General features: G+C 37.7%; 1 protein-coding gene across 1 annotated transcript in view; it reads right to left on the reverse strand.

Annotated features, from left to right (window-relative positions):
• Positions 1-8,021: 8,021 nt before the first annotated feature.
• LOC111147517 (syntaxin 7) overlaps positions 8,022-26,713 on the reverse strand; it is a 46,817-nt gene continuing 28,125 nt past the window's right edge. Inside the window, exons 3-10 of the mRNA XM_022503558.1 lie at positions 21,626-21,695; positions 18,816-18,909; positions 17,984-18,121; positions 17,136-17,188; positions 16,547-16,643; positions 15,289-15,361; positions 12,332-12,414; positions 8,022-9,378 (exon numbers count right to left, since the gene is read on the reverse strand). Of these exons, the coding sequence (XP_022359266.1) occupies positions 9,286-9,378; positions 12,332-12,414; positions 15,289-15,361; positions 16,547-16,643; positions 17,136-17,188; positions 17,984-18,121; positions 18,816-18,909; positions 21,626-21,695 (701 nt within the window). The 3' untranslated portion in view covers positions 8,022-9,285. The remainder of the gene's footprint in view (positions 9,379-12,331; positions 12,415-15,288; positions 15,362-16,546; positions 16,644-17,135; positions 17,189-17,983; positions 18,122-18,815; positions 18,910-21,625; positions 21,696-26,713) is intronic.

Here is a 26,713-nt window from a genome sequence, read left to right on the forward strand (position 1 = left end):
ATTCCTAATAATTCTATGTCTCTAATTTTTCTTAATCAATTTCGCAAAGCTATATGTGTGTGTGTGTGTAGACACACATTTTTTTTGAGAAACCAACTTTTGACTAAGTTTAAGTAGATCCTCTCTACTATATCAGTTTTATACTCCAGAGGTCAACAAAACTTTTTCTGCAGAGGGCCAGAAACTTTAAAACTGAAAAATACAGTAATCAGAATAAAACACTTAATTGATGGGCTCAATAATAGGATGGAAGAGGCAGAGGAATAGGATGGAATAAACAGAGGAAAGAATCAATAAACTTGAAGATTAAATAATAGAAATTAACCATCCAAATAACTGAAAGAAAACTTTTAAAAAGATAAACAGAAACTTAGGGACTTAAAAGAGTATAACAAATTATCTAACATTTGTGTCTTCAGATCCCAGAGGAAAGAACAAAGGCAAGGCAGAAAAGAACTTGAAGAAATAATGGCTGAAAACTTCTTGTATTTGGCAAAAAATATAAGTAAATGGATTTAAGAAGCTGACCAAATCTTAAATAAGTTAAACTCCATAAATCTGCACCAAGACATATCATAGTTCAAATTCTGAAAACCTAAGGAAGGAAAGAGAGAGGGAAGGAGTAAGGGAGGAAGGACAAGAAATAGAGAAATGACACCTTACTTATAATGGAAAAAGAATATTAAAAAATGAGGTTCTCATCATTAATCAGAGTTCAGAAGGAACTTTTGGAAAAAAAAAAATCTCAAAATTTCACCAGTTTGCTGGTGTTAAAAGGAAAGTAGAATCTTATTTCTGGTAAAAACATCCTTCAAAATGAAGGGAAAAATCGAGAGAATTTCAGGGGAAGGAAAGCTAAGAGACTTTATTGCCAAGAGACATACAATAAGAACAATAAAAGTCTAACAAAATTTCCCTAAACACAGAGGAAATGATACACAAAGGAATTTTAGAAGACCAAGAAGGATGAATGAACATAGTAAGTATAAATTTGGGTAAGTACAGTAGGCTTTCCTTCTCCTCTTGAGTCTTCCAAAATTATGTTAGATGGTTGAAGCAAAAATTACAACATGGATGTGGTTCTAAATATATGCAGAAGTACTATTTAAGACAATTAGAAATAGGGAAGAGTAAAAAGACATGAAGGGAAGTAAGATTTCTACATTTGACTAGAACTGGTAAATGGATGATACCATACATGTTGTGAGCTTTATATTTATAATGCAATACTTAAGCAAAGAATAAAATGGTTTGTAAAAAAAATGCTAAAAACATCATCAAAAAATTAAAAATGGAATTCTAAAATATATTCAACTTATCCCCAGGAAAGCAAGGGAAAAAATAATGAAGATAGCAAAATGGAAAACATTAAAATAACATAGAGTATTAATGAAGCAAAGAACTGTTTGTTTGAAAAGATCAATAAAATTGACAAACTTCTAGAAAGATTTTCAAAGAATAAAAGCGATATGACACAATTTAACAATATCTGGAGTAAAATAGGGGATATCACTACAGACATCAAAAGTATAACAAAGGAATACTATAACCCTACATTCAAAAACTTAACAAACTGAGATGAAACAGACTAATTCTTTGAAAAACACAAACTACTGCAACTCAATATGAAATAGGTAACTTAAACAGCCCCATAAACTATTACAGAAATTTAATTTATAATTAAAACTCCCTCACCAAAATTCCAATGCCTAGATGCTTTTGTTGGAAAATTCTATCAAGTGTAAACAGAATTAACATCTATTCTAAACAATCTCTTAGATAATAGAAGAGGAAGAAACACTTCCCAATTCATTTTGAAGCTATTACCCTGACAGTAAAACCAGAGAAAACACTACAAAAAAAGAAAGCTATGATCAATATCCCTCATGAATACAAATGCAAAAATCCTTAACAAAACATTAGTCAATATAATTTGGTAACATATAAAGAACATTATACACTGTGACCAAGTAAGGTTTATTTCAGGGGTGCAAGGCTGGTTCAATATTCAAAATTCAATTAATTAATTTATATATATGAATAAATTCAACTAATATTAACAGGCTAAAGGAGAAAAATCATATGATCATATCAATTGATGCAGGAAAAAAACATTTGATAAAATTTAACACTAATTCATGAAAATAAAAACTCTCAGAAAAATAGGAATAAAGGGAATTTCCTTAACTTGATGAAGAGCATCTACAAGAAACCTACCACTAACCTTATATTTAATGCTGAAACACCAAATCCTTTCCTGAGATTGGGAATAGGGCAAGGATATCTCTTCCCCACTCTTATTCAGATATAGTGCTGAAAGTTCTCAGCACTGAATTAAGAAAGGAAATAAAAGGCATACAGATCAGAAAGAAAGAAAAACTATTTCTATTTGCAGATGATATCATCATGCAAGATATCCCAAGGAATCTACACAAACCTCCTAGAACTAATAAGTGAGTTAAGCACGGTCTCAGCATACAAGATAAACATACAAAAAACAATGCTATATATACTTGCAATAAAACCATGAATATGTGAGTGAAAAACACAGTATCATGTACAATCTCAAAAGACAAATGAAACGCTTAGGTGTAAACCTAATAAAAGAAAATATAGAACTTAATACGTTGAAAACTACACAATACTGACTAAAGAAATCAAAGAAGGTCTAAACAAATTAAGAGATATCTTGTGATCATGGATTCAAAGACTCAACATGGTAAAATGGCAAATTTCCTCAAATTGGTATAGAGGTTTAACATAATTCTTATCAAAATCTCAGTAAGATATTTGTGTAAATATGGATAAGATTATTCTAAAATTTATATGGAAAGACAATGGACTAAAACATCTAATTTTGGAAAAGAGTAAGGTAGAAACAAGTGGTCTATATGATTTCAAGTCTTATTAAATAGAAAAATCAGGGTGGTTCAGTTGGTTAAGCATCCGCCTTCGGCTCTGGTCATGATCCCAGTGTCCTGGCACCAAACCCCACATCAACTTCCCTGCTTGCCTGAGTCTGCTTCTCCCTCTCCCACTGCCCTTCCCCTGCTTGTGCTTGCCCAGCCACCCCCCCCAAATAAATAAAATATTTTTAAAAAATGGAAAAATCAATACTGTCTGGTATTGGTGGAGGTATAGACACATATATCAATGGTATATAACAGATGACCCAGATACAGACCCACAGAAATATGTCCAACTGATTCTTGTCCAGCTTGTTTTCAACAGAGGAGCAAAAACCATTCAAAAGAGGAAAGAAAGCCTTTACAACAAACATGATATTGGAACAACTGAACATCATAAGGCAAAAAAAAACACAAAAAACAAAACAAAAAAAAACCAACCTAGATGTAAGTCTCACATTTCATACAAAATTAACTCTAAATGGATCATGGACTTAAAAGTAAAATGTAAGACCACAGAACTTTTAGAAAAGAACACAAGATAAAAGTCAAAATCTTTGTGATCTAGGGCTAAGCAAAGAGTCTGTGATACCAAAAGCATGATCCATAAAAAGGCAAAATTGATAAAATGGACTTCATCCATCAAAATGAAAAATTGTTGCTCTGTGAAAGACCCTGTTAGGAGGAAGACAAGCTAGAGAGTGGGAGGAAATACTTGCAAATTATTTTAGATATTGGACAAAGGACTAGTCTCTAGAATACATATTTTTAAAAAATATACTCAAAACTCAACAATGAAAAAATAAACAACCCAATTAGAAAAAGAGGAAAAGACATGAAGAAACATATCACCGAAGAAGAAACGTAGGTGCCAAATAAGCACATGGAAATGTGTTCAACATCATTAGCCATTGGTGAAGTATAGAATAAAACCTATTACAATAATTAAAACTTTGTGACATCACCAAATGCCGATAAGGAAGTGAAGAAACTGGATCATTCAAACATTGCTGGTGGGAATGTAAACCGGAATGGCCACTCTGGAAAAGTCTGGCAATTTCTTAAAAACTAAATATTCAACTGTCCTATGACTCAGCAATTTCAGGGCTGGGCATTTATCCCAGAGAAATGAAGTCTATGTTCACACAAACACCTGTACACAAATGAAAACAGCTTTATTCATAATAGCCCAAACTGATCAGATATCCTTCAGCAGGCAAAGGGTTAAACTGTGATCCATCCATACTGCGGAAAGCCACTCAGCTCTGAAAAACTCGGGAACAAGCAGATGCACTTGCAGCAAGTGGTATGAATCTCCGGAGAACTATGCTGAATGCAAAGAGCTTATCCCAAAAGTTTATGAACTGTATGATCCCGGTTATACAATGTTACTGAAATAACAATTATAAAAATGGAGAACACATGATGGTTGGAAGTAGGGGGTGAGTGTGGAGCAAAGTTGGTGTGGCCATAAAAGGGCTTCAGGAGGAGTCTTTGTGTTTGAATGTTGTATATGGAAATGTTCTGTGCATTGACTGTCAACGTCATTATCCTGGTGGTGATATTGTAGTAGTTTTGCTACTAGTTGGGATAAACCGGGTGAAGGGTATATGAGAGGGATCTCTGGATTGGTTTTTACAATTGCATGTGAATTTACTGTTACCTCAAAATGAAAGTTTAAAATTTTAGCATTTGGGGCTCAGTTGGTTAAGCATCTGCCTTCGGTTCAGGTTATGATCCTAGGATACTGGGATTGAGCCCCACATGGGGCTCCCTTCTCAGCTGGGAGCCTGCTTCTCCCTCTCCCCTCTACCCCCACTTCCTTCTCATGCCCACATGAGTGCTCTCTCTCAAATAAATAAAATCTTAAAAAAAAAATAAATTTTTAGCATTAAGCATGTTTTAGTTTATAAAACGGGCTCTTTATTTTAAACGTCCATGCCATTCCAAAGGTAAGTATTGGTCTGTTGCCTCCATTTCAGGCTTGAGAAGTTTAATGTAACATAGACAACTTCTAAATTACTAAGAAAAAAGATCAGGAAAAGACACAAGGGAAGTCCTAATTTAGAACAAATAATATCCTTTTGCATCCAAGACAGAACTAATTTAAATGATATGTGATGGTTACCTTACTGAATTGTGGTATATGCCCCACCACAAAGTAATAATTAAATGTTAAAATTATGGTAACCTTTAGGAAGATTAAAACATTAAGTCTGGCACTGGAAATAGGTCAGATGTGGTCAGGTATACTGCAAATGCCTTTCAATGAACTTAAAATGACCATAGCACCTGGGTTTGGAAGGATCAAGTACAATATTCTCCACTAAGTTATAATTTTTTTTTCTACAATCATTATTGACATTAGAATCTGCTTTGACCTGGAAGCTTTATATGATCAGGTCTTCAGCTATGCAAGTTAGTAAAAGCTTGTACCCTTGTACTCCTGGGTTAAAATCTCTTGTTTCTAGAGATGTAAACTTGGCTGTCTTTATCTGGTCTGACTTCAGTATTTCAGATCTGCCGTTGAACAGTTGGTATGAACCTTTCAGAAGGCATTACAAACTGAAATTAGTGTCGGGAAATCTTCATTGAGGCTGATTAACTGCGTTTCTAAGTTTTCCATCAAGGCTAATAGGTTTTGGAGTCAGCAACTACTGTCTAGCAGTACTTACAGTAAACACTTAAAAATCTGTACTTTGGGTTTGCCAAAGTGGGCATTAGCGCCCTTTCAAGTTTATTTAAAGACTCAGCTCAGTTCTAGCTGACTCCCTCTCAAACAAGCAGGGGTGTTATGCATAGAACGACTGCACAGGAAATCTGGTTTTGCTTTCCACCACTTACGTTTTAAGCAGAAATGCCATCACTACACAAAACCTACAGGAATCCCACTCTGAGTAATTAAGTGACCAACCTCTTAAAAACTTGCCAGAAGCAACAGTGTCTATAAAAATCGATTTAGTGTGTCAGTTATTGAGTTCCATCTCTGCATTTAAAATTAGGATTATTTGGAGAAAAATAAGTTATCCCATCATTTGCACGGTAACCAAATAATTACCGAAACAAAGGACTAAAACGGACATTTTAACACAGTATATCAATGATGAGAAAATGGGTTAACGTGAGGTGTCATGCATTCTGTCAGAGATGTGGTACAGTGAGGTCCTTTCAGGCTGCTGCTGGTGAAAGTTTTGTGAAGTGTTTCCTTACTTGAGACATCGAGCTGTTCAAATCCTAGGGTGGAGGGAAGAGGTCTGGGCTCCACAGGGAAGCGCTTCATTTTCTTAAGTGAATCATGAAAATACACCGCTTTTTCCCCTCCAGGAAAGCAGGATGCCTGATGATGTTCTTTACCACTAATGAGAAACTGTCATCCTATCTAAATGAACCAAAAACGCCATTTAACTCATGACTTGCCCAAACTCTATCCCCTTCCGAAATTTATTTTTAGTCCAGCAACCTGGTCACCATGTGTAAACAGCAGTCCATTCTGAGTTTAAAAACATAAATGCTGAATATGTTCCCTTTGTAAATTGTTCTTTCCCATTAAGGCGGACAAGGACGTCTTTCTTTAGACACGTTTTATCTTTTATTGTGTTCTTTTTTCTACACACAGAAACGAAAATTACACCAACTAGAAACACTATTCTACTCTTTCCTTGCTAAAGCACAGACTAATTTCGTGGAACAAAAGTCTTCAAAAATCATTTTCCATTATAAATTTGTTGAAAAACATTGATATTCAAAACATGGTTTTTCTGTGTGTACAAAATGTTATTATTTTTTTTAAAGCAGCGACGACGGTGAAGGCGCCGATGGCAATCTCTCTGAGACGTGGTGTTGTTAGACGCCGCCGCCGATGATGCTGGGCATGCAGAGGGCTCGGAGGCCTGACTCCGGCTGCCGCCTTCACAGTTTGCTGGCCTAGATCGAGTTTTGTCTGTGCCCACACATCTGTTTTCTAGAACCGGTCCTATGCCCAGTAACAAACAAGCTTCATTGCTGAAATGGCACCTGTTATTTTTTTATCATCAGTAGTTGTGCAAAACCCAAACATTTCTGTATTTAATGATCCGGACAGGAGTCAGACACTTCATGCCACACTGTCATTCAATTTCCACACAGAGCCTGGCTGATCTCAGCCTGCGCTGTTCGAGAAGGTCTTTGGAGCACATTAAAATAAACAAGATGTGTCGCGTGATGGGGAAACTTTAGTTTGAGACTCGGTTGGGCTGATTCAAATTCGCTGTCATAAAAACAACTTCAATTTTATTTTCCATAGTGTGAGCTTCACCTTTCAAAGTGATTCGAAAAGTGGCCTAAAGGAGAACTTCGAGAACCTGAAAATCTTGGCTACCGTGGCTATGCTTTATACTTTTATTTTTTTCAAATCAAGACTACTCTTTGTGTTCCAAATATTTTGGGGTAAAAATTGCCTTCAAAAATCAATGTTTCTTGTAAGAATGCATGCCACTAAAGTTCTTGTTTTTAATTACTGACTTGTGTCCCAGGTAAAATAATTTATAAAATATTACACTTTAAATGAAGATGCCCAAATCATGCAAAAAAAAAAAAAAATTAAGTGCTTTGCGATTATTGGGAACTCATCATGAAGTGGATAGAGTAAGTGCATTTGCCTGTATAAGAATAAACATTTTATCAAGTACAATTGTGCAAAAAAAACCCTGAACTGATTCGTGGGCACCACTAGGAGTTTTCTGTAGCTATAAGATACTGGTTTATCACATGCTTCTCTGCGCTCTTACAGAGAAAGAACATGTTCAATCAGGCCTGATGGGCTTGCACTGGTAGCATTTGTACAAATTCCTCTTCCGGCCTGGCCCGTCTGGTTCACTAAAGCAGACTAATTTGGTAAACACCAAGCCTCAAAGTTTCCAATCACTAACTCCCAAGAAAATTTTCTACAGTCTCTTGTGGAAAATAAAAAAAAAATGGCATTTTGCTGACACGCAAGGCAGCTTCTGCTAGCAGTAGAACTTTTAAGATTGCCAAAATAAAACACTGAATAAACCAGTACTCCAGAAAGACAGAAGGGCTGTGTGTGATTGTGTCAAGTGTTGGTCCCACAGAAGCAGGGTCCTCATGAAACAGAAATATCCAAACACTTTTAAAATCATCTTTATTTTGGTTGCAAAGATACAATTTACTCATGTAGTATTTTATTTGTTCCCATTTGAAGTCTCATAGCTTTGCCATGTAAAACACTGACTTCACTATCAAACTGCTATGTAAGAACGTTATAAAATACAAACTGTAAACTAAGATAATCCTCTTTACAGTATTCAGATTAGTGCATTAAAACAACATTGATTTAAAAAAGCAAGTGAGTTAATTGGCAAAGATCCAAGTTGTTTTCTAATGAAGGAAGGTACAAAATGGTATGCAAGGTAAACATTAAATTTTAAGTGTTAGTGCTCAAAAACAATAATTCTGGGAAAGTTCCTTCCCCAAAGTAATTCTGATCCAAGGATACACATGTAGCCATTACTCTAAGCGACTTAAGGTAATTAATTTTCCACAGTAATAGCTGTGGAAGTACACAACAGAATAACAAGGTGGGGTCTTCAGATTCCTAATGCAATAGGTATGGATTTTTCATACTCTTCCTTCAAATTAAACATTTATAGTGACTACACATTCCCCAGCAAACATCAGACTTACACAGGGCCTATGTAAAAACAATCTATCCTTAGTATTTTACTAGGCAAACTACAGCAAATGCTTAATATATACACATCGGGAGTATGAGATACTCTAGGAAATTATTCACTGACTTCATTTAGAGTAAACAAGGGTCTTAAGAGAAAACCAACAAGAAAAGTTAAATAGGTAATTTGTGCTATGAACCAGGGAAAACAAACAAACAAACAAACAAACTAAACACCACAAACAGGTATGATAATTTTTTTTTTAATTATTGAGAATATTTCCTCTACTGGCCCAAATCGAAATTAAATTTGAGATTTTTAATTGAAGGAACCCAAATCTGGGTATACATCACTCTGTGAGAGACAGACGCCCATGAAACACATGCACACCTTTACATTTACTGATTCCAATAACTAAGTCAACAGGTAAATAAATTATAAGTGAAAGGCATCTACAATGTGGACAAAACCTCACAGTTATTAGATTGCAAAGTGTGGAAGTAATGCCAGCAGTCATACTGAGAAAAACTTTCAGTGTTAGAAATACCAGATTGAATCCAAAGGAAAATTTCCTCCCAAAGGAAAATAATGAAGTCTGGGAGCCATCCTTTATGGAGTAACTTAAAAATAATAATACAAAAGCCCCATGATTACAGGAATCTTCCTAGATAATTTAGAGAATGTAGTGCAATAGCGCTCTCCTTTATAATTTAGCCTTTCACTTTCCATATGATGAGACCGAGAATTACAACTCCGATGACAATGATGAAAATGATGATGCACAGGGTTTTTCTGGATTTGCGCTGCAGATGCAAAAACAAAACCATGTTTACAGGCGTACTGGAGTGTCTGTAGCAACTGAAAATCACTTGCTCATTTCTAGAGTAAAATCAATAGTAATTAACTGCCCTCAAATTTTGGGCTGTGGTTTTTTTTTTTTTTTTGCTTCTCAAAAATCTCTTCAAATACAAGTGGCACTATTCTTTCAAAAAAAGTCTTCCTGAATTAATGATATAATTCAGGGGCCAATTATTCCCTTTTTGTTGGTCATATTCCTGGGTGTGGTCGGGCTTACAAAAGGAGACACAGAGAAATGAAAATTACCAACTTAAGCAATAGACTGAGGTAGACCTCTGTATAAAAACTAAGAACAGCTTAAAAGCTAACTTATCAAAGAGCAGCTCTTTAAAATGAGTTCTCTGAAAATATCAGCAAGTGTAAATGTTTGGGCATTTCTCCTGAAGTAAATTTATTAGTTTCCAAAATTCCCATTCTTTTTTTTTTTTTTTTTTAAAGATTTTATTTCTTTATTTGACAGAGAGATCACAAGCAGGCAGAGAGAGAGGAGGAAGCAGGCTCCCCTAGAGAGCAGAGAGCCCGATGCGGGGCTCGATCCCAGGACTCTGAGATCACGACCTGAGCCGAAGGCAGCGGCTTAACCCACTGAGCCACCCAGGCGCCCCCAAAATTCCCATTCTTAAATGTTAGTGGAAACTGCATTTAAAATCTCAACATACAAATGAAAAACAAAGAGCTAAAAAAAATTGTAACGCAGTCACTTAAAATATAGAGGTTAAAAGTTTTGTTCCATTCTTCATTCTGGCCCAGCAGATGTCCACATTTCCTTAAGGGCTTGCGTATCTCACAGCAACATGCAGGAATCCTTTCTCTCTCTTTTTTAAAGATTTTATTTATTTACTTGACAGAGAGAAAAAGAAGCAAAAGAGAGCATAAGCAGGGGTAGGGGCAAAGGGAGCCAGAGAAGCAGGCTCCCAGCTAAGCAGCGAGCCCTAGGAGGGGGTGGGTCCCACATGATCTGATCTGGAGGCAGATGCTTAACCAACTGAGACACCAAGGCACCCCAGAATTCTTTTTCTTACAAGGTTGAAAAGTTTGTAAATTTTCTTTGTCAACACATAGTACCATAACATTTATGGAAAGATAGGTTTCCGACTCTGAAATTCTCCCGAAAACTATGAGGACTTTCAGTATACCACATACTCAGCAATTTTTTCAATGGAATATTCCTTATTATGTGAAGTACAACTTTCCTAGAGTTTCAGTGTCATTTTGCCTACATATTTTCCCCAGATGCCACCTGAGTCCCATAGACACATGTGTAATACACCTGTAAGAACAATCGGAGGCCTCCTCCAGGGGATCTGTAGACACATACCCAGGGCACCCTCTCTTGTGTGGGATGGTGAGGTCCCAGGGTATGGCAATGGTAAGAGTACAGATCAGCTTCCCTTCCACTCATGGATCACACAAACTATTTAGAAGCACCATATTTCGCAGAGGCATGAGTTTACTATCAAGACTTCCAGGGAGAACTACAGGGAAGCTGCTTTTTTCTCCAGCACTCATGTTGAATGGCTCTTCCCTCATCCCTCCAGGGTCCATGGGATTCAGTACTGGGCAGCTCCAGATCTGGAGGTAGGGCTTGGAAAGATGAGCTCCTTTCCCCCAGGGTAGCTGTAGGGTTTGTCCTTCCCCAAGGAAGGGGAAAAGTAAAACTTGGAGATGTATCTACATCTCTCCCAAATCCAAAGCAAAACAAATTCATGTAAACCTAGTTACTGATAAATCCTGCTAAACACTACATTTGAGTAACTGCAGGGATTTATAGATTATCGTGTGTGTGTGTGTGTGTGTGTGTGTGTGTGTGTGTTCAATTACTCATGAATGATCCCTACGGTCTGTGACATCATCCTGAGCTGCACACCTGAATCACGTGCACACAGAAGGTCAAGGTGAGTAGCGTTATTACTTCACTGAGGACAGATAGCTGTAACTCAGCAGTGTCTATACAACTTCACTCTTCTCCATGTATCACTAAGTACACAGCGATTTGCCTAGGGAAAAATGGCACTGAAATGAAAGGGGACTTCTGAGGTTAATGAGAAAAGTGAAAAAAAATTGAAAATATCTAAGATTGTGATAATATCTTAGGTATTTTAGAAGAAGGCAACACGGTCTGAGAAAATAATTATGAACAACTATAAAAAGTGGAGTGTTAAGAGGTAAAGCAAATGCTGTGGTCGTATTTAGGGGTTCCCAAAGAGCCTGGCCTCATTCTTACTGTCTACATATCATATGCCATATGCATAGTTCACGGTCCTAATATCTGTGTAGTACTCTGATATGCTTTCTATCTGTCACGTATACGGACTCCCTACATTAACCTGATGCCCTGAAGAAATCAGTTCATTCCTGGTGAAGGGTCTGCTGAATGCCTATGATACCCGGTGATCAAGGGCACTTGAAGGGAATATAAGTTCCACAGGACCTGATGAGAACTCTCTAGAGCACAGATCTTTGCCTTCTTACTGAAGAGTGCCACGGACAAAAAAGAAAGAAAAGGTGGAAGGAAACAGTGAGAGAAACAGAGGAAGAAAGTTATCAAAGATGTTTCTGGCTTGGAAGGTCACAATAGCATCAACAGCCAACTGCCAGAAATGCCTAAAGGTGTCTGTCCACCGCTCCTCTCAGGAGTTTAGACATTGAACTTCCTATCCCTGGGGCCACAATTCTGGTCTGATCCTGAGAACAAACAGGAAACAGGCTAAACCCAGTTTTAAACGGACTGGCAGATTTCTGACCTGTCTTCCATGGGATTTTAAATTTTAACATCTCTCGCCACTTTATACCTGATCAATCTCTTTCTCTCTCTCTCTCTCTCTCTCTCACACACACACACACACACACAGGTTGGAAAGCCTAAATTACAAGATAACTCACTGTGGTTAATATTACCTGATACTCTGCTGCCCTTGACAGCTGCTGGTTTGCCTGCTGAACGTGCACGTCCGCATTCTCCACGTTGGCTTCTATGCTGTCTTTAAAATAAAACACACACACACGCACAGCTGTTAGATGTGTGTTGATGCCCCAGTAAGAGAGCTGCCTAAGTCACAAGACTTCATGCAACATAAGACCAAACATGTTCACTATTCAAATGTTAATGCTGGCAGTATACGGCAAAGCTGAATTTCTTTTTAAACTGGCTCTGAGTCTTCCCTACACCATTCTTCAAACGATCCAAACAACACACAGATATTTGGAAAGAAACTGGATCACTCTTATTATGACACAATTCCAGTTTTACCTGGTAACCCCCAAAAAGTATTATGCAGTCTGTGTGCTCATGGTCAAGGCAGCACCAGACATCTAACAACTGCTCCTGAGAGTAAACGCTGTCTTGAAAACCATCATTTGCTCATGGTCATCACCAACCTACTTGCGGGCTGAAACCAAGCCCTCCCTGAGGGCTCAGGCAGCCTTCTTAATTGGCGACAGTTGCCCTTCCCTCCCTGCTTTGGCCGAGAGGGAGAACCAGTAGCACCCTGCAGCCTGAGACCAGGGCCTCTCCCTTCTCCCCACCGACACTCAGCTTAAAGCTCACGCTTGCAAATGCCTTCAAACCCCTGTAGCAGACGTTTGTAGAACGCAAGGCCTTTCCTTTATTCTTTGAATATTTTAGCTCTGGATTCACTGATGGACCCTTCAATGCTTCTCTTATACACACTGCCAGTTTCTCAAGCCAGCTGCTGACCTGCTAACACCCTGCTTTCTCCGTGCCTTGACCACACTTTTTCAATGACTTCGCCTGTTTCCCCATCCCAGCCACCCACCTCCATGATCATATCCCAAGCCTCATCATTACTGAAAACTGCAACTTCTCCATAAACTCAGTTTCAAACCTCACTCTCTGAGCATCATCTGCTGTCTAGCACGCTCTTTCCAACACCCTGACTTTACTGACCCCTACCACTGACCCTTTCATTGCCCCTCACTACACTTCATGCTCTCACCTTCCTCCTGACCCAGCTTAGATCTCCTGGGACACCACGGAACCATGCTTTCTTGCACTCACCATCGGCTCCCTTGCCACCTACTTCGGTCAGACTTTTGTGACAACACCCCAACCTGCACCCTCCCTCCTCACAGCTGAGCATGGGTACCAAAAAAACCCCAAAAACGACATTGATTTCTTTCACTTTGAATTTGTGACTGCCAAGCAAGCCTCCTTCATTTCAAATGGCACCTCACACTTAACATATCCCCAAGTCGCTGCTCTCCGTCCTTCCAGACCCCTCCAGTTCCTGATTGCCTCATCTCAGAAAATGGCAACATCATCATTTCCCTGGGCTTGTCCCCACCCTTACGAGTTGTCCTTGAATTAATTCCCTCTCACACCCACATCCAGCCAGTCACCCAGTCTTCTTGGCTCTGCATTTTACAGCTGTCCAGGATTCCATCACTTCTCACTGCTTCGCTGCTTCCATCCTGATCTGAGGCAACACGCTGCCCGCCCTGACTCCTGCCATCACCTTGGAAGAGGTCTCTCTGCTTCTGGTCTTGTCCCTTTACAGTCTGCTCTCAAACTCACAGCCAAAGTGAGTCTATTAAAACTCAAGTTGGATGATAACACTCCTCTGCTCAAATCCTCTTTTGGCTTCCCATCTGGTAATAGGAATGCAAGTCCTCACCGGGGCTCAGAGCCCTGCATGGTGCCAAACTTTATGACGTCATCTCTGTCTCCCTCTTGCTCGTTTCACTTACCAAAAATATCAGACTTGCTTCCACCTGAAGGCCTTTGCACTTGCCGTTTGCTTTACCTGGAAAATTTTCTTTCACTTGCTCCCTTAATTCCAAGAAGTCTTCACTAAAATGTTACCTGTCAGTAAGGTCTTACTTGACCACCCGAGTAAAGCAGTAACATTCCCCATCCTACTACCTGCCTTACTTTCCTGAGAGCACTTATCGGCATTTACTTACTTTTCTTTCCTTTTGTAAAAATTCTCTCTCTCCTCCAATTAGATTACAAGGTTCATGATGGCAGGGTCTTTTACCACTTGTTTAATTTCAGCTCAATCCCCAATGCCTAGATTTGTGCCCGGGTACAGCAGGCACTCAATAAACACGTACTGGATGAACGAATGAATTGGTTTTGAAATCTTACCCTATGATCTACTGTGGCTACAGAGAAGGGTAAGAATGGACAAGTAACAGCTATGGCAAAATACAGATCCAAGTATTTCAATGAATATTTTCAAATGCAGAAAAATCTGAAATCTATCTTTGGACATGTCCACTGAGATCTTCGTATTTCTAAATGATCAAAATGATCAGGACACTCGTCAGGGCTGACAGTTACACCTAAACAGAAGAGCTACTCCATTTAAAACTGACAGGGAGTCTTAGCCACTGATTTTTTTTTTTTTTTAATTTGTAAAAGAATGCTTCACATCTAAGTAATACCACTATATTACTGTACTGAAAAGACACCGGAATAAATGACCACCAAACGACTACCTATCCCCTCTGGTCTAAAAGACAAGGTCGCATGTACAATTATAAAGAACACAGGTTTCCCAGGAAGTAGCTGGTGTGACGAGAACTGGTAGGGGCTGAGACGGAAACCAGGGGTCCAGCAAACAGGCGGCAGTGAGACTGCACGCCGCCTCCATGATCCTGGCGGCCACAGACTCTGGTGAGATTCATTTCACAAATAAATGAAGCTGGTTGATTTAATCAGTGGGAGTCAAAGATAAGATCTGTTTTAGATAATGCCAAAGGTGATGCTTTGTCTGTTGGTAGAGCCTGTGCTTTTAATTCCAGGGGTTCCTGGAGAGACAGGGGTCACTCTTGCTTGAGACATTACAGCAGGTAAACTGCATGAAGTGTGATCCCACCCCAGCGAGGCTTACCTATCACATCTCCTTGTTCATGGATCATCATCCCCAAATCTTTAAATATTTCATTAATATCCATAATGTCAGCCTGAGAGAAAGAGGCATATGTTACTATAATCAGAAATTCAGCCCCAATCCACAAAAGGGGAAAATTAACCCCCCCACACCAAAAAAACCCCCAAACCACCACTTAGACACAAGTGAGAATATATCTAGGCTTAATATATAAATTTTGGAACTATCAGGAAATGATGTGATTAGAAGCAATCTTAAGTAAGATGATCTTGAATAACTGGAACTAGTTCCTTAAAAGTTAAGTTTATAACATTAAAAATACCAAACGAGGCAGCATGGAAACCAGGAATCTGTAACAGAGAATGGCCCTGGGTCACTGAGTTTTTGTTTATGTAATCTGATAGTTCTGTTATCACAAGCAATAGTATTTCCTCGTAAGCATATAAAATATCATTGTTATGATTTATTTCTAGTAAAAGCTTACATATCAATTTGACATTATAAAAGTATAAAACATTAAGTATAAATTTTAATTAATAAATTTGATTATGCAATGGAATAGTGATGAACAACTTTTAACTTATCTTTTCTTTAATATATGATAAGTATTATTTTGCCTAATTAAAGAGTAAAGTTTAAATATTCTATTGGGGGGAAAAACTTACATATTCATCCTGTGTCTTAGTCTCCCCATCTATAAAATGGTGATGATGATGACACAGTTAACTACTTCATGGTTTTTATGAGAACGAAATGAGATAGTGCAAAGAATTTATCACATGGTGCTTAAAAACCCTCAACAAGCCTTCTAGAGAATAGGTAGGTTCCACAAGAACTTATGCTTATTAACCCTTCAACTCTCTTTGACACAATCAACCTACTACGGAGAAATAAAAGACCTGTAAAGTCCCTGTCAAGTTATTCATGTGGCTCTGAGTTGTAGTGTGTGCTCTGGAAGCCATCCAGACTCCCTGAGCAGACACATCTGGACTGAGATTTTCTCCATGCTAAGGACCTGAGATGATCTGACAGGATAAAAAAACAAAAGCTGGAGATGAGGGAGGTATGTTCTCTCATCTTAGCACAAATTCTAACACGATTTATTTTTAAAAAGGGAATTATTCTCATTTATACGAAATGCCACCACATGGATATATTTAGTTTTCTTTCTCAGGCCCCTCCCCCACAACTGTCTAAGCATCTTGAGGACAGACATGCAGAGAACAGAGCAGCCATCCAACTGCCACATCAAGCTTACTTCAAGTTGCCTAATAGAAGATTCTCTCTCCTGAATAAGGCGGAGGTCGTCCTCTGTGATTTCTTCATCCTGCACCTGCACCTGAGGTTGAGCTTGGCTAACAGACAGAACAGAACATGGGGAGAAAAAACAAGGAATGGTATTAAACTAATGGGACTTCTTTCTTTATTCAAGAAACATGAAATAGAATATCTTTTCGTCAAAGTATTCATGTTTCATTTCATTGATTTTTTTAGAGTTATTATTTAATTATGGGAAGCTATATTTGGCAACTGGGTGTTCCTTTTTGGTTGACTCAAACGTCACAGGAGGAAATAATCTGCATCAAATAATAATTAGGTCAGTCATATATACTTGGGTAAATAATTATTTACAAAGTATTACTGCTATATTGGAATATTTTATGTATTTATAGACTTTATAAATAATTATTCTGAAAAAAAAATTAAAATTTATAGCTTCCTATTTAAAAACAACTAGGATAGTCATGATACAGTAAGCCGAAAGCTTTCCTTTTATTCCAGGGACCAAAATGTATAAAATATATTTGAAAAATTATCTTTTGCTCTGCATGTTTTGTATTTCTTACCTTTCCCAGGATACAAGATTCCTTTCCTTGGAGCTATCCTCAGGAAAACCACCCTGGAAAATTTAGTAATAGAATGGATTGAGAAGGGGCAAAAAATACAAAAACAAAAACAAAAAACCACCAACACTCACATTTTCTCTATAATAATCTAAACTGATTTGTGTGTGTGTGTGTGTGTGTATGTGTGTGTGTGTGTGTGGAGAGAAAGAAAAATGTTTTTGTTCTCATTTTCTAGGTCAAGTGCTTCGAGTAATAATAAAATTGTATCCTAACCTGAAAAGGAAGGAATTCATTAAACATTCTCAAGGGCCAAATAATAAATATTATTTGATTAAAATGTATTATAGTCCTGGAGCCTCTGCATTAAGGAATAAGGAAACAACCTGCAATAGTTTCAAAGGGAATTTAAAATTAGATTAACTAAAAATTCCACTCCAAAGTTATCCTTTGGTTTATTTTCCCCAGGGTTATAATTAATATTCACAAAATATATGGACTCTGTTCATTTTCATCATCTTCATATAACCCAGGAGTAAAGTGTTCCCTACGTGAGCCCCTACAGAAAGTGACAGCCTCTAATACAAATCAGTGTGGGAATATCACTCTGGGTCTGACCCCAGTCTTCTCTGACAAAATGCTTCCAAATTATTGTATAATAATCTGCAATCTTTGATTCCACAGCAATATATAACTATCATCCTTTTTAAAACTGAGCTGAAAAACCTGAAAGTAAATATTCAAATACTGATTTCCAAGATAGTCACACACCCTTACGACTTAGAAAAATGCTAATGTAGTCTTTCAAGGAAACACCATAGTCACTTTCTAATGCCTTATTAAATACTTACGGACACTCTGGAGCTGGCTCTTACTCGAGCAACAAACTCTTTCTCTTTCTCTGCAGCTTGCCTCTGGACCTTCTGAAAATTTGTCAGTGATGTTGTGAATTCAGCCACTAAGCGATCCTTCTGTATTTTCCTTTGACGCTAGAGGAAAGGGGGAGAAACCTACTAGAATCAAGCCGTAAAGTTTTACAGAATTCGCAAAAGTTGTTTCACCACTAGTTGGCTCCTCATTTTATTCTGAAATTCTCACTCACTCTCCAATTATGGGGCCCTACTGATTAAATCTCAATTTAACACTCTGACATGTTCAAATGCTATGTGTATTTGCTATCTTGAGGCAAAAGGTCCATAATGTTGGATTTCTCACCTCAAATTTTCATCCTAAAAACCGGGCCATGACTTTGACATTATTTTGAAGTAGTTCTTTTTGTTTTCTTTTTAGGAAAATAAAACCTTGTGCTCTTACCTAAGGAATAACTTCCGCTAAATAATAAGCAAGGAAATAAATGTGCGCCCCTAGGAAACCTCACATCTTGAATGAGTGTGCATGTCACATGGAGTCAGCCCTGGAAGGCCAGGAAACAATTACTCAGGAAGTATTTTCTGAGCACTTGCTTAATTATGGGTCAGGGCAACTGCATGGAAATAATTTTTGCTTTATTGAACCACAGGATACTACATGGGCAATTAAATATAGTTTTGTGTTCTGCGAACTAATCTCAAATATAGTTTTCCCCCCTTAATTTCCTTTCTAGAGTAACAGTTCAAAGACCCTACAATGTATGTGATTTCTTTCACATTCACTACATCAACAATGTGTCTTAAGGCATGATACCTGTTCACTGGGGGTGGTGGGCAGAGAGCCAAACTCTTTAATGTACTTATCTGTTTCCTTGGCAAGTTGGTTAGTATATTGCTGCTTCTGTTGCCTAAAGTGAGAAAACACACGTTATAGCGAAAGAACAAAGATTTTTTTTAAGTTACAACTCTGGCAGCTGACGAATAGTTTGCTAAAAACCACTATTTTATAGACTGGCTCTGAATTTTTTCTATGAAAACAAAAATTTCAGGGCACCTGATCGGCTCAGTCAGTAGAACACGTGACTCTTAATCTCAGGGTTGTGAGTTCAAGCCCCACACTGGGCATGGAGCCTACTTAAAAAAAAAAAAAAAAATTCCAGATTCTATTTCTTGATAAATATTGAGCAAATATTACATGGAGAAAATTCTTTACTCACAAGGAGCAATCAAGCTTTGAGAAATAAATCTCAGCAGCCATTTAGAAAGGAAGATGACTTGAGTGAAAGCCAAACTGTGGGATGTCTGATGTTTTAGTTGTGGGGGTGGGATGGTGGGAGCCTTCTGTCTGCATCCCACAACTGAGAGGTCAGTTGAATAAATGAAGAGGATTTGTCGCCTGAGACCATCCAGTTCCCAGGGCTTATCAGTCTTATCTCAATCTGGACATTTATATCCTTATAGACACTTTAAAAAAAGAGGAGAAGAGGTAATAAATAATAATATGCATTTACTACTTTTTAAGTTTGCTGTGGAAAAAACAATAGCATTTCTCTGTAAAGAGAAAGAACACAATAAAAGAAGTAAATTGTATCAGCATCTGTATCTGTCTTGCTAGCTAGCTTATAAAGTAAAAAGTCAGATTTTTTTTTTTTAAGATTTATTTATTAGTCGGGGGGGGGGGAGCATGCATGCAAACAGGCAGAGTGGCAGCAGAGGCAGAGGGAGAAGCAGGCTCGTCGCCAAGCAAGGAGCCCATTGTGGGACTCAATCTCAGGACCCTGGGATCAGGACTAGAGTCGAAAGCAGATGCCTAACCAACTGAGCCACCCGGGCGTCCCAAAATGTCAGATTTTTAACTAAAGAACTTTACTCTAAAAAAAAAGCTTATATTAATGTGGTGCTTTACAAATTACAACATCAGTACTTATCAAATATATTATCTCTTATTTTAAACACTTATTAGTCACACTTGGGATCCTTTAAAATAATGAGATATTGTATAAGAGTATTTTTAAATATAGATACCTGTATTTGACTAATAAGGAAGAATTACAACCTACTTTTATCTATTTTCTGCCTACCTTACCTTTAATATGCCTTTTAAAATCTTTAGAAAATGTAAGACAGCTAAATTTCTGAAAAGAAGACTTACTGATATCTACCTACTCACAATCTCCACTATCAACCTTAGCAAACTATTTTATCTATTAAGAATTACGTGTTTCTATTCCACTTTAGTTTTTTTTTTTTTTTTAAGATTTATTTGAGAGAGAGAAAGTGTGCATAAGGTGGGGGGTAGGGGGGTGGAACAACAGAGGGGAAAGTAAGCTGACTCCATACTGAGTGGGGAGCCTGACATGGGGCTTGATCTCACCACCCTGAGATCATGAACTGCACCGAAATCAAGAGTAAGACGCTTAACTGACTGAGCCACCAAGGTGCCCCTCTATTCCATTTTAGTTTAACAAATGCTGATTTATTATTTAGACTTGTGGCATTTTTACCATCCCAATATCTCTCACTGCAGTAAAAGTATAAATTAGACAGAACTATAAATTCTTCAAAATGTACTTCATAAAAAACATGAATTCCCATCACCTATCTTTTAATTCCTTTCTCTTTGTAATTTTTTCCTTATATAGCTAATGTTGTTTGGAATATCACTTACTACATATATATATATTACTTGAAATATGGCTGTAATGGCACTGAATTATGATTTAAGATTCAGGTTCACAATGATGTTAGGCAAATTATCACACCCCCATGAGAAATACTTTCCTTTTGAACAAAATAAAAAAAAAAAATTTTTTTTTTTAACAATTTTTAGTTGCTTATTTGAGAGCGAGTGCAAGAGAGATCACACAGGGAGAAGCAGAGGGAGAAGCAGACTACCGCTGAGCAGGGAGCCTAATACAGGGAGGGCTCCATCCCAGGACCCTGAGATCATAACCTGAGCCGAAGACAGATGCTTGAAGACTGAGCTAGTCCAGCACCCCGAAAATAATTGTTTTGATCTATGTCTTTTACTCTAGATGAGAAAGATTCAGATGAAAAAATGTTTAAAAACACTGTAAAATCTGTTACACCACAAAGTATGACTGCTGTTCTTCTAACAGCATATTATTTTCCTGAAACATGTACTGCATATATAACTTCACTAAAACCTTTCTTTTTTCTTAAACAAAGGCTAATCCTTTCTGAAATTCAAGGATTTAGGTATAAATTTTTTACGGATAGCCATTCATACTGAAAATGTCCTAGATCTAAACCAAATAAAAATCTAGTCACTGAAGCAACTGTTAGTTATGGGAAAAAAAAATCACATAGAGAGGCTTAGAATAGCATTTTTCCAAAATCATCAAAACAACCTATTCAATTAAGTATAAAAAAGGCAACTAACAAAGTCCTGCTTTGCTAGTGAGCCAGCTTTTTAAAATAAAGAAAAATAACCTGCCTACCCGGAATAGGGAAATACATACACAAAATGTTGGTACAAATAAAGGAGCTGAAAAATCTTATTAACTTTCCATTGTTTTTCCAGTAAACATAACACTATAGACCATCAAAGCAACATAACAGTGATTTTTTTCTTTTTTTTTTTTTTAATTATTAAACACTTACAGCTGTTGCCTCAATTCAGGTGAATCTTGAGGTGTTCCAAGTTGATTCAGACTCCTCTGTATTTCCGCAGCTATTATGATGAAAAGATAAATATGTAATTGTTATAAATGTTAGGGCAACAGAAATTAAAGTCAGAAATTAATACAGGCAATTGGACAATTAGAAAAAGAAAAAAGAACAAAGAGATGAATATAGAAAATGTTAATTGAGAAAAAAATGAAGATTAAGTGGTTTCTTTAAATCCCAGTTACAATGATGACTTAATTTTCAAGAGGAAATTGTGTGGGGTTGTAAACAGGTGAAACTGCATTCATGATCCAAAAATGTTATTTTCCTCCCTAGCTCCTCAGAACATTTACAACAATGGCACATGAACCTTCACTTAACTACTGGCCTAAAAACTGTGAGGAAAATAATTGTAACAGTTACATAAGTCAGTGGATTACAAAGTGAATGAAAGATCAGACTCTTGATTTCAGCTCAGGACATGACCTCAGGGTCGTAAGATGGAGACCAGACTTGGGCTCCCTGCTTAGTGTAGAGTCTGTTCTATCCTTCTGCCCCTCCCCATGTGTGCAGGTGTTTGCTCACTCTCTCTAAAATAAATAAAATAAAATAAATCTTTAAAAAAAGCCACAAATGATCAAATTTTTTTTGTTTTTAATTCTAGAGAGAGAAGGAAAGAGGGAGTGTGTTTGTGAATGTGCGTGGGGGGAGAAGGAGAGAGAGAATTTTAAGCAGGTTCCATGCCCAGCATAGAGACTGACTCAGGGCTTGATCTCACAACCCTGAGATCATGACCTGAGCTCAAGTCAAGAGTCCTGCGTTTAACTGACTGAGGCACCCAGGAGTCCCAGAACAAATAATCAAATTTAGGAACACCAAGGAGACAAATTGGAATGACGAGCTTCCTGAGATGATGCAATGAGAAAGTCACAATATGATCTACATATTTTTTTTTTTTTTTTTTACCAAAATGTTTAACCAAAATGTTTAATCTAATCACAAGGGGACAAAAAACAGACCAATCTAGATTGCAGGATAATGTACAAAACAACAGGTCTGGGCTTTTAAAAACATCAATGCCATGAAAGAGGAAAAAAAAAGACAAGGCAGGGGAGCTTTCCAAATTAAAGAACTAAACCATCCAAATTACTAAAATACCCAAAAGCAATATAGGGTTTTGGATTGGATTCTAAATCAGAAGGAAAAGAAACGCTAAAAAACAAATGTGGGGCTACTGAAGATGCTTGAATTTGATTTTGAAATTTGAATTTGGAGAGAGATACAAAACAAAAATGGAAAATGTCAACAACTGGTGAGCCAGGTGAAGGTCATACAGAAAGTTCACTGCACTACACTTTTCTGTAGGTACTAAATATTTAAAATTAAAAGTTAAGAGTTAAAATTCAGGCTAAGCTCACAATCCAAACTCTATAAACACTGCAATTTTTATAAAAAGGTTATTCCTCACAAATGGGGAGGTCCTGTAGCTATATACATGTGTGCAGACAAATAAAATGTCAAGTAGAAGCTGAAAATCCACCTCCAAAGTAAAGAATATGCACATTTCCAAGAACTAGAGAAAAATGATCTGACTCACCAATCTTTTTATTTTAAATGAGTGGTTTATTTATACAGCTTAAATGTTTTTAAATAGTCATTACTTATTTACGGGATCAAGGGAATGACTGTATCCCAAATGCAGGATAACTTTGTTCACCGAGGATGATGTAATGACACTGCTTTCAGGTCGAAGCTGAAAAATAAAAATACTGGAAAGGAATCATATAGCATAGAGCAACTGTTAACCATTTGGCTAGTTTCAACAGAATTTCTTTTTGCCTTTTTGGGGGGAGGTAGTAGATTTTTCTTTTGCAGGGCAGAGCAATGTTGTTTGCTGTGTTTAACTTATGGGCTACTTGCCGTGAGTTACGTATTTCCTTCTGAATCTCAACAGGCTTTTCTGGACTGCCTTATAGGAGTTTAAAGCTTTTATTTTCAAAAATAAGTTGATAAGATTTATTTTTGTCTGTAGTGTGAGCATTTATCTCATCTCTAGAGGGTTCTTGTCATTGAAAAAAGTTGTATTAAGTTGAGAAAAAACAGCTTAATTCAATAAATGACATCAGGAAAATGACTAACCACTTAGGATTGAAACAGAAAACTACCATACCTCATACAACAAAATAAATCAGAAATTATTTAGTTAAATATTAAAAGTTGAAACCATTAAACTGCTACATGAAATAATAAACACAAATTTATCATTATGATCTTTTTATGATCTTGAAGTAAGGGATAAAATATTATCTAAGCATGATATAAAACTAAAAGCCATGGAAGAAAATATGTTAAACCTGGCAACACAAATAATTTTTTAATGCTACATGCAAATGTGTATCCGTATTACAGATATATATATATATAAATAGTGTGTGTGTGTGTGTGTGTGTGTGTGTGTGTGTGTGAAAACATCTGCAGCATATGATGAGCAAAGGGCTTAATATCCCTAAATATAGGAAAAAGAAAACTCCTACAAATCAATAACAGAAAAATAGTCCAGTGCAAAAAGGATAAAAGATGTCATCATGAAATTTATAACAAGCAAATAAACATATGAGAAATTCAACTTCACTGATAACTTTCCACGTAACGGAATGGTACAACTTAAGAGAAATAAGCAAGTAAAGATACAATTACCATCAAAAACCTTAAAAACAGGGGCGCCTGGATGGCTCAGTGGGTTAAAGCCTCTGCCTTTGGTTTGGGTCATGATCCCAGATTCCTGGGATCGAGCCCCACATGGGGCCCTCTGCTCAGCAGGGAGCCTGCTTCCTCCTTTCTCTCTCTCTGCCTGCCTCTCTGCCTACTTGTGATCTCTGTCTGTCAAATAAATAAATAAAATCTTTAAAAAAAAAAACAAACAAACCTTAAAAAAAAAAGGTAGAGACAAACCAGGAAGAAGCAATATCCGTAACATATGAAGAACTAGAAATAACAGAAAGGTCAGACAAGCCAGTACAAAAATGGGCCGAGAAGAGGGGCTTCAATATTATTCACTGAATAAATGAATAGCAAAAAAAAGATCAACAAGCCTAGTGATCTTAAAAAGCAGAATCAACTCTAACCTATGAATGCTACATAAAATTGTTCAGGTATTAAAAGGAATTATATAGAACTGCTTCCGACAGGCCCAGTGGGAACCTAAAATCTATCAAGTGGTCCTCTCCCCAGCATTTTTAACAGACATACTCAGCAAGTCCAGTTCTCATCCTTACTCCCTGAGTGAAGGCTCTTATGGGGAAGAAGCAATCAGAAGCCACAGGGGCTCTGCAGTCTCACTGAGTAAAACCAAGGGCAGCATCCTACGGATATGCTCAGAAATGCTACCACAAGCTGAGCTATTCTCATTAACTGCTCCACCTGGAAATGCAAATAGTCAAGAAGGCTTAGCAGAAGCTTATTCAGATTAACTCCAATTGCAATGATCTCCAAAATCTGATCTGTTTCTAGAACAGACCATCACAATCTCCAGCACCTTGTATATGCCTGCCGGTTTGGTAAACATAACTTAAAAACAGAGAACATGGCAAGGGGTCACATTCAGCTGGGTGGAACAGTAGTGAGACTTCACAGTCTATCTCAGGGTTACATAAACTCTTTGCCTCTGTACTCCAATTTAGTTTTCAAAGATACTGATTATCTCCTCCTACAGAACACTACAGTAGTCCAATGCACTGTTTCTATTTGCTTTTAAGGACCTGAAAAGCAAGAAGTGACCATAAACTTTTAGGTGCCTAGGAAGGATGTTAAGCACGACAGCAAGTAGAAGATAAATTCCATGAAAATATAGGGTCCTGTCTCCTCCTAGTCCATTAATCTGTATGGAATGTTGACATACCTCTGCAAAGTAAATGACGAACTGCTTTCTCTGCAGTCTCAAATACAATTGGGGAACAGTGCTTCATGAGACTTCACGCTGCTCCCATTTTACTGAATGCCCCAAAAGGTTGCCAGCTCTGGCTTTAACTCCTCCAAAGAAAAGACTATCCTGCTAGCTAGCTCAAGTCGGGGCAGGAGTAGCTCTATATTTGGTTTTAATTGCTCAGGTGATCTAATGGCAACTTCAGTGCCCATGTTAATAGCAGGATACTCTACAAAACGAGTTCCATGTCCCAACAGGAAAACACAGAGGGGTCCTTTAGAATCCTGAAGCAAGATCATGCCCTCTGCAACCAATGTTACCATTTTGAGGAACAGTTCTAGTCTTGCTACTGAGGCCTGTATAAAAAGGAAACAGTGGTGTGTACTAGATAACCAAGTGCCTTGAGTTGCCTACTAGATGGATTAGGTGTTGTATTATCCTGTTGGTGTATCTCTTCCTGTATTTCGTTCTGCATATGTCAGCCTGTCCCTTGCCCCAACTCGTACAGCACTTGTTTGGTAACAGTAGACTACCTATGGTATAGGAATAAAAGCCACATACAGGCTCACCAATTTCCCCTTACTGAGACTATCGAGATTACTGGCACTGCCATATACCAATTTGTAGCAAAAGCAACCAAAAGCTAATATGGGATATGGTGCCATTCTTGGGAGCATTAGCCAGCCACCAAGTGACAAGATAATTATGCTTCTTCAATCTTGAATGAAGCAGAACTTTATGTTCACTGAAACGGTGATTACGGATTGTGTTGTGCTTCCTCTACTCCCTTCCCCCATGCTTCCACCAGCTTCCTAATCCATGCATTAGTCACAACCATGGTACTTTACATATTAGAGTTTCTGATTAAGATACCCACTTTAGGGGCACCTGGGTGGCTCAGTTAGTTGAGCAACTGCCTTTGGCTCAGGTCATGATCCTGGAGTCCCAGGATAGAGTCCCGCATCGGGGTCCCAGCTCCGCGGTAAGTCTGCTTCTCCCTCTGACCTTCTCACCTCTCATGCTCTCTCTCACTGTCTCTCTCTCAAATAAATAAATAAAATCTTTAAAAAAAAAAAAAAAAGATACCCACTTTACAGAGAAAAAAAAAATGGACAGATCTTCCAAAGACAATGGAGTTTCCCAGCTGGCCAGCAGTCCAT

The sequence above is a fragment of the Enhydra lutris genome, unplaced genomic scaffold (genome assembly GCF_002288905.1).
Source record: "Enhydra lutris kenyoni isolate GAN:26980312 unplaced genomic scaffold, ASM228890v2 scaffoldscaffold17, whole genome shotgun sequence".
Taxonomy (NCBI): Eukaryota; Metazoa; Chordata; class Mammalia; order Carnivora; family Mustelidae; genus Enhydra; species Enhydra lutris.